We start from the raw sequence: 9,539 nt of genomic DNA on the forward strand, positions 1-9,539 counted from the left end.
TACAAAGCATCTGTTATTCGGTGAGATACCCAAATCTTAATGGTACTAAATGATGGTCTTAACTACACTTACAAGACCTTTTTGGCTTGTATTTACATTTCTAGCAGATAATTGCACCTGATCTCTCAATCTGGTTTGAACCCGCAGATTCTTGTGAGACTTAGAATTAGACCATTGCCTTAACTCTACGACTCTTGCTCCATTCTTGTGCCATGTATTTGGTGTATTGATATAAATTTAATATGATAAATTTTTGTGATTTATACTAATTCGTTATAATGCAAACATATTACGTAAGCAAGAATTATCAAATTTAATAAACAAATAAAGCAATATAAATTTTGGATAGATTCATGTAGTTTTAACTTTTAAGTCACATAAAAATATGTTTTATATCATCATGGCATAAAATTTTTGAGATAGTTTGAAGATTTAAAAAAATTATATTTTTAATGTTTATCAAATTTTCTCTCTTTTAATGCTTCAAAAATCATAATCCAGCTGAAAACCAAAAAAGTTGAAGAAGAAAGTGAAAATTGGAAATTTCTTCGAGAAAGAAAGGGTAATCCCGTGGAAACGTTGATTACGTAAACGACGGGTATTTCTTTTCTTCGGTCTTATCATGATTTGACTGAAATACCCATGAATTTCAAGCGTCATTTCTCCAAAACACCCTTCCAGCTCAAAAATCTCAAAACTAACGCCTTTTCGAGAGCTTCCCATTGAAACCGAAGTTCGAGTCGTTGATATGAGTTGATCTCGTGACGCTGCAACCCAAATCTATCTAACACCTAAAATACGCCATTTTCACCCAAATTCTCGATCTAAACTCACCCATGGAGGAACCAGAAACAAGCATGGTTGAAGAAAGAGAAGAGCTCATGGTTTCACCAAATGGCCAAAACCAAAACCCTTGTTCGAGAACAGCCCATTTTCTCAAACCCATTTTCAGTTCCCTCGATAACCCACTTCCCAAGCTTCCTTCTCAATGTTTTTCTTCTCTGGAAAAGCCTTCTTTTCAACCCAAGAATCTGCCTTTGAGTATCAGTTTTCATGGGTGGAGATGCAGGACTAAGAATTGGCCCACATGGATCAAGAAGATGGCTGCTTTACATGAATCAACCTGGCAGAAAGCTGGTATCCATGAAGCCATCATGAATTCAACTTACCAGATTAAGAGAAACAATGATTTGGTTTTTGGTTTAGCTGAGAAATGGTGTTGTGAGACCAAAAGTTTCATCTTTTCTTGGGGTGAAGTTAGTGTTACACTGGAAGATGTCATGATTCTAGGGGGTTTCTCTGTTCTGGGTTCCCCTGTTTTTACCCCACTCGAAACTGAAGAGTTGAAGCAAGTAGAAGAGAGTTTAAAGAGTGCAAGAATTGAAATTGTGCGAAGCAAAGCTAAAAAGGCTTGCCCTCGTTTGTGGATGCAGAAATTCATGGACACTGGCAGTGAATTTGAGCATGAAGCATTTCTTGCCTTTTGGCTTTCAAGGTATGTTTTTACCAATGCACATGAAACGATTAGGGAACATGTCTTCTCTATTGCAATTCATTTAGCCAGAGGGAGAAGACTTGCGTTAGCACCTGCTGTACTTGCTAGTATTTATAGAGATTTGTGTTTGTTGAAAGATGCGATTACTGCTTCAACTAAATTTGGGAAAGAGGTGTTCACTCTTACCATTTGGTCACCATTTCAATTAGTTCAGGTTTGGGCTTGGGAGAGATTTTTAGAGCTAAGACCAAAACCAAATTTGATACCAAAGGGTGAGCCAAGGCTGGTTCAATGGCATGATGTTAGTTGCAAGGTTGAGAATGTGAGGTCAGCTCTAGAGGCTGCTAGTGGAAGTTTTGAATGGCGCCCTTATGCTACTCAGATTGAAAACTGGAAACAACCTAAGTTTTATAGAGAGAATGACGTTTGTATATCGATCACTGCACGTCTTGACAAAGAATTAGAGTCCTTTGCTCGATGCTTGAAGACCAGTGAGCTAGTGGGACTTGACTGTGTAGAACAGTACCTTCCACATCGAGTTGCAATGCAATTTGGAATAGATCAGGATATTCCAGGTCATGTTCCTCGATCAAATGAGACTCCTGAAATTGCCTGGCTCAATTACTGTGAATCACTCACTGGTGTCAAATTATACATTCCATCTCGGCTCTATAAAGCTGGTGTTTCCGCCCAATACATGAAGTGGTGGAAGCAGTCAGTGCTGGAGAATGAAGGCACCACTAAGGGATTGAAGAAATCAGTAAAGAATGCAAAAGGAAAGAGACAAGGCAAAAGTTCCTCTGGTTGCCCTGGCTTTCATCAGAAAATAGAGAGTTTCCGTGGGAAGACAGAAACTAATGATCCATCTGTTTCTCCTAATTGTTCTATGAAGAGCTCAAAGAAACAAGGAGATAGTGTCAACAGGACTAGTAATGGTAGTGGTTCCCTTTCTTGTTTCCCTCTTAAGAAATCAAAGAGTGTATCCCAGATTTTGGAAGAAAAGCTGGTGGGCAACAACAACTCTACTTCTTCTGGTTCTTCTGGAAGGAACTCAAAGAAATCAGCTGAGAATCTGAAAGGAAAAAAGAAAGGAAAGGAAGAATCTTCCTCGCCTAGTTTTCCTTTAGGAATCTCAAAAGAATCAGCACAAACTTTGAAAAGAAAGGGGAAAGATGATGACAAGTCTGCTTCTGCTGGTTGCAGTAAAAAACGTTTGAAAAAATCAGCAGAGAATTCTAAAGGAATGAAGAAAGATACTCCTGTGTCTGCCTCTTCTAGACTCGGTCTTATAAGCTCTAAAAAATGGGCACATGTTGTGAAAGACATGGAGGAAGATAGCAGCAATTCTGCCTCTCATGCTTTACGTTCAGTGAATACAAAAAAATCACCAAGGACTGTCAAAAAAAAGAAGGCAAGCAGTTCCAGTGTTCTTATTGGTTTCACACCCAACTTTAGTGAGAAGGAAGCAGAGGATTCTACTGAGGATAATAATCTAACAATTGCAGAAATGATAAGATCTTGCAAGAAGCGTGGCAATATTGGAACTAAAGATTGTGATGAGGATGGAAACCCGTCAGGCCATTCTCAAAGTCTTTCATCAACAATTGCAGATGATGAGGTTGTTAAATGTTTGGAGCCATTAGCAATATTAGCAGAAAAGGCTATGCAGGATGAATCTGTGCTGAAAGGAGTAGGGGGAACTTTTGAGGGTGCCTATAAGAATCAGAGAGAACTACAGATGGTGCAGGAGGAAGTTGTGATGGGAGAATCAGAAAGAACAGTGAAAGGTGCAAATGAGGACAATCCGGAACGGCCAACCTACAAAATGCTACGCATCAATGGTGTTGAAGGAGACTGCAGTTGCTATGCGGTTGACATAGCTGGATTATCACTAGAAGCTCAGATTAGCAGGCTTGAGAAACTGGTTGAAGAGCTAAAAGCAATGAGATCTGCTTGCAAGTAGTCAGTCTAGCCTTTAGCATCAAGATGTACTTTACTCATTTTTCCTTTTCTTTTTTTCATTTTTAATTTTAAAAAAATACTGTTAGAATAAGTGCATATGATTTTCATTGGTCGGTTTGATTCGGTGGAAACACATACAGTAAAGGAAGCTGCTAAGCTTTGATTTAGCAAAACATTATCTGTAAACACTCAGCAGCACATTATCTGTAAAAACTTATCTTTATTGATTAGGATAAATTATGAGTGCTATGACATTCTGATGATTTGCTCCTAGTCACAATGATGCATGTCACTCGAATTACAGAGATATTTAGGTGTTCAAGTTGTTTCACTGTGACTGTCCGATATTCTCAAATCATGGTCACTCAAAGAACAAGTAGTCATATAGATACGATGTTTCGTGCTACGCGATATATATTTCTTTGAGATATGATGTAAACTGTATAAGACGTGCCTGTCTTTGATTGAACATCGTCAATCTTTTATGTTATATGGAGTAACAAGTGAAGTAACGGGCGTTAAAAAGCTTTTTGTGCAGGAGATTTGAAGATTTATTCATCAGCACTTGACATCCATAGGCCTTCTCCTTCACTGGAAATTCAGGCATCATATTTGCTTATTTAAAAGAACATTTATCATTGCCATCCCACCGTCCTGGGAGGCTGCAGTCCTTTAAAAGAATGACTGGCTATTCCAATAGCCATTCAAGGTATATTCCGATCATTGAAGTGCGACTTGAATGCACCATTGCAACCAAATCTAGTTCAATTAAAGGATTGGCTCTTGGGTCAGCGACCAAACCTTGTCGCTGCCACCTTTGAAGCTGCCCACCAACAGCCATATCTGGTATAGGAACAACACAAGTGACTAACCGATAAAGCAAAAGAAGGAAGGAAGATGAAAAAGAAAAAAAGGAAAAAAAAAAAAAAAAAAAACGAAGTGATTGGGGGGAGATAAGGAGAAAGAGCCTCTCGACGATCATATCTACTTTGGCATCCATGAACGAAGAAAACTTTCAAACCAAACCAAAAGCAAGGAAACTTGTTAGGATCACCATAGTTATTATACCACTTGTTATGTCAAATGTTTCAATCTAATCACACTAACGAAAGTAAAATCAAACAATCAATCAATTATATAAGAGATAATAATTTAACTTGATTCGATACAATCGACTTACATCCACGGATGAAAAATAAGATCTGATAGTTATAGAGAATTACAAACATATATCAAAATATATCAACCACTCAACAATTAATATTCATAAACTTTTTTAATCTCTTTTAATCTTATGAAGTATTTTTAACTTAAACAAACATAAACTTTTATGCATTATTTGAACACAAATAAACACATACCCATATATATCCATTCATCATATTTACGTGAACTTTCTCAGTCTTCTTTAGTTTACTCTCATCCATCATACAAACATACACAATATATACTCATAAGATGTAAATCTCCAGAAGTCTTATAGGTTGTTTATCCCATAAAATTTTATAACTCTCTTATATTTTTTTCTCGTACCTAACATTATAGAGACTTCACATATTTATAATCATACAAATTTGACTATTAAGAATCCATTTCCTCTTAAAATTCTTCTTATTCAAGTCAAACTTACGTATTAAGAATATCTTTTATCTTAAAATTCTTCTCTTTTTTCTTATAATTTTTTTTTACAAATTAAATTTACTTATTAAAAATTTTCTTTCTCTTAAAATTTTTTTTATTCATTAAACAATATTTAACAAATTTTAAATAAATCTCAAATAAATTTTTTATGTAATTTGAGTAATTATTCTTGACAAAATAATGAAAGAATCCAATGTGATTTTCAGTAAATATTGCATTCAACCAAACATAACCAGTGAACCGCAGATTTTATGCCTTGTAATAATGGCAGCCAGCACGCTCTCTTATGTTTCCTTCTGTCAGGTTATGAGTACTCCATAATGAAAGATCCACGGTCCTGATCTTCAAAGTTGTTTAACTTTTACTGAATGATGGGGCCTGAAAACGAAAGACTATGGTTTCCAGGAATTTAAACAGGTGGTATGATAATTTATATGGAACTTAGTACTTTAAAGAGGCAAAAAGAACGATACAGATTAGGAGACAAGGTAGAGGTGAATCCACTACTAAGCTGATTATGAAAGCTATAAACTTAATAACAACAACTTTAGCTGATAAATTACTTGACTTGATTGCTTTATGGAAAGTGGGATTAGTGTATAAGAATGGCTAGTGGAGCCATTCTTGTAACTTACAAATTTCTTCATCCCTGTCTTCCCTCTCAATGATCGATCTCTCCTTCCCTAGTTGGATGAAATATTTATGACAAAATCTCAAAAACCGGCCTTTTCTTCAGCTCATAATCTTCCTGTCAGGTTTCTGCACTGGTTTTTTTTTGTGCCTCTAACCAGATTGAATTGGTTATCCAAGGTTTCAGTTTAATATAAAATTCTAAGTTGCCTTGGCTACAGCAAACATCGATCACTTCCTCTTATACCAAAGGATTAGGCTTAAAACTTGAGTGAATGTCCCTAAATTATCCTTCCAATCAGCACTTTGAATTAAACATGGCCCCCAGCAGCAATGCATATATTCCCTAAATCATGCATTATTTGTTATTTTAATCAGGATTACTGAGTTAAAGAAAACATACTGGGGAGACGAGATCACGGGAGTAGAAAACAAAACATAAAACAGCAATTTTTTTTTTGTTAGTTGAGCATCGATGAGCAATGATAAAAATTGAGAGGCATGATCAGCAATCTTGCTGCCCATAATTCATAATTCATAAACACCACTTCTTGAATTGAATGATTTGAAAAAGTAATAGAGAGAGCACCAAAAACCTGAATTAAAAACTGATACTTTTAACATAAATTAATTATAGTTGTTCTGAAAAATAATTATCTAGCATGCATGTACTCGTGTCACGGGTTAAAACTTAAGCTTCAAATTCGTGCGGCTTCAGAATCTGGACATTCACTCATCTGACGTTTCAGATCAGTCTAATTGTCACGGTTCACATCTTGTGAGGAATTGTCCGCTCTGGCCCCCATGACTTCACGGTTTTATCTTACAAGTTTCTCTCAAGGTAAAGGTGATGTGAACCCTTTTATAACCCAATGACCTTTCTATTATGTTTGATGTGAGATTCAAGGCTCTTCTTTAGATCTTTGACATTCTCCCCTATCTAACCTCGTGACACACTTGTCACGGAGGTCGGTTACCTTGCCTATCTGTCTCGAGGCACTTGACGTGAATCGAACACTATAGAGCTAACTCTGATACCACTTGTCACGGGTCGAGACTTAAGCTCCGAATTCGTACGACTCCGAGACCTGGGCATCCACTAATCCGACATCTCAGATCAGCCTAACTACCATGGTTCATAGGTATTGTCCGCTCTGGTCCTTCTGACCTCATGATTTTATCCTATAAAAGGTGTCTCTCAAAATAGAGATGATACGAACATTTTTATACCCCAATGATCCTCCTATTATGTTCGATGTGAGATTCAGAACTCTTTTTTAAGTCCGTGACACTTGCATGTTGTTCTTTATTTTGGAACTGAAATGAATTATCTGTATAAATGTCTTTTGAACATGAAGGAGGTTGAGAATGCAAGACATGCAAGTTAACGTCAGTCAAGGAGTTTTGTAGGTGATATAGGTGTTTTGCATTTCAATCACAAACAGAATATAATCAAATCATATCATTATAAAGGAGCAATAAAGAAAAAGCAATGGCTCGATACCTAATATCTAGTTATTTATTGCATAGATGATGATGCTTTTCCCCAAATTATATATAGTGGGTTCTTTGATTAAAATTTAATTTTTATTTTTTTATATTTGAGATTTTTAAAAATTAAATTTTGATCATTAAAATTAAAATTAATATTTTATAAATAAATTACAGATAATTGATATTTTTATTTTTGTTTTCCTTCCAACATTTGAAGAGGAAAAAAGGAAGTGAAACTCCTACTTTTAAAAGAAAATCATTCAAAATACAAATATCAATAATGTGCTTAATATATTTACTTTACTCTAAGTAAGCCAAGAGTGACTTGTTTTCACTCTTTTCCCATTTTTTTAATCCAATTTATAAAAATTCTATTATCATATATAAATTGCCTACTTATCAAGAAACTAAGAAATCTAAGTAAACTTAAAATATAAAATTAAATACTAAATAAATAAAAATTCAACGAATTAAAGTATTCATTAAAACTACCTAGTCTCGTTACCTTACTTATAGAGATCACATGATTATGATAATGAGTGTATATGTCATATCTATTCAAATTTAGATTAGATAAAGTTTAAATTTGACTTGATCATTATTAAGTCAAGTTTAATGTTAAGTTTAAATAGTTCAATTTATTAAGTAAGTTAAGTTTAAGTATTTTAATATTTGATTTAAATAATTTGAGCTATTAAATTTTAATATATTTTATTATTTTAATTAATTTTATTATTTTATTTTATATATATAGTAATAATAATTTTAACTCAAATTCAAATTCAAAATCAAACATATAATTAAGTTTAAAATTAAATATGAAAATTGAATTTATTTATTATAAATGAATTTAATCAAATAAATTTAAATAATTTAATTTTTATTTTAAATAAATTTAAAATTTGATTGAACCCGAATTAAATTTTTAGCAATAAGTTTTGAATCAAAACTCAAATTCATCCTCATTATATAGGCTCAATAGCTATGACACCGCCGGAAGTATGAAACAACGACACAATCTCGTAATTATCCCAAAGCCAAAGGGCAATTTCTTTAGTCATTGACCTTATTATACTTGCCTCCGCCCCTTAATTCAACACAAAAAATTCTCACTCCACTAAATCGCTCCCACTTGTTCACTTTTTCTCTCACTTTCTCGGAAAATATTATCGTCGCCGACTAACATTTCTTGCTATTTTTTTCTGTCCGTTTCTTGGGAAAAAATCTCATGCGATGGGAAAGTGCCAGAAAATTCGTCATATTGTTCGAATCCGACAAATGCTCAAGCAGTGGCGAAGGAAGGCCCGCATAACGGCCAGCAACGGCAACAACAAGAAGAATAACGGACACGCGCCATCTGATGTTCCTGCTGGACACGTGGCGGTATGCGTGGGAACCAGTCTGAGGAGATACATCGTATGCGCGACGTACCTTAACCACCCAATCTTCAAAAAACTCCTTGCACAAACCGAAGAAGAGTACGGTTTCAACAACGTAGGACCCTTAACCATCCCATGCGATGAGTCGCTCTTCGAAGAAATTCTTCGAGTTGTGTCCCGATCTGACTCATCATCAAAGTCGGGCCGTTTCTCTACTTTCAAAGATCTTCAGGGATGCTGCCACGTCTGCATGAAGAATAAACTCGGGTTTTTCAGCGAATCTCGACCGTTGCTTCATGGCGTTGCCCGTTGCCGATCCGTCTACTAAAAGCTTTAAGCAACCCAGCATAGAAGTACTATAACTTCTGGGTTGACTCAACTGAGTCACTCGAGTTGGAAGGGCTAACAGCTATAATTTCAAAATTGAGTTTGATGGATATTAATTATTATTTATTTGAGTAATTAGTAGGTAATTTTTAAGTTTTTTAAACGCTTTGATTATGTTGTTGGTCAAGGAGATGACAAAGAAGAGATTGAAAAAGTTCAAGTGTATATATATATAAATAGGAAGCGTTTTATGTTAGTGTAACTTTTATTTATTATTGGATCAAAATTATTAAATTTAAAAATATTATTTTGATTCAAATGAATTATAAATTTAATTTTGTTGAGTCGAAATTTTGTAATTTAGTGTATATTATTATTGCTGAATTATTATTAAATTTGTATTGTATTTAAATTTGTGTAGTTTCGTATTAAAATATAACAAATATGAAAATTTTTTTTTTATATAGGGAACGGAGAAATTTGAACCCAAATATGATTTACCAATGGTGCAAGCAAATATATCAAGTAAAAATTCAATCAGTAAAGATTTGCTTAAAAATTCAATTCTTAAACTTGAAGTATGGATCATATAATTGACAAAATAACTTAAG

General features: G+C 34.5%; 2 protein-coding genes across 2 annotated transcripts; both read left to right on the top strand.

The window, feature by feature from the left end:
- Positions 1-457: 457 nt before the first annotated feature.
- LOC111281820 (uncharacterized) lies at positions 458-3,730 on the top strand. The gene has a single exon (XM_022869528.2). The coding sequence runs from the start codon at positions 837-839 to the stop codon at positions 3,456-3,458; it is 2,622 nt and encodes an 873-aa protein (XP_022725263.2). The 5' UTR covers positions 458-836; the 3' UTR covers positions 3,459-3,730.
- Positions 3,731-8,215: 4,485 nt separating this feature from the next.
- On the top strand, positions 8,216-9,251 carry LOC111283198 (protein SMALL AUXIN UP-REGULATED RNA 51-like). The gene has a single exon (XM_022871648.2). It carries the CDS (start codon positions 8,456-8,458, stop codon positions 8,927-8,929), a length of 474 nt encoding a protein of 157 aa, XP_022727383.1. The 5' UTR covers positions 8,216-8,455; the 3' UTR covers positions 8,930-9,251.
- Positions 9,252-9,539: the final 288 nt, after the last annotated feature.

Source organism: Durio zibethinus, chromosome 5 (assembly GCF_047325235.1).
Source record: "Durio zibethinus cultivar Kanyao isolate XHJ-2024 chromosome 5, ASM4732523v1, whole genome shotgun sequence".
Classification (NCBI taxonomy): domain Eukaryota; kingdom Viridiplantae; phylum Streptophyta; class Magnoliopsida; order Malvales; family Malvaceae; genus Durio; species Durio zibethinus.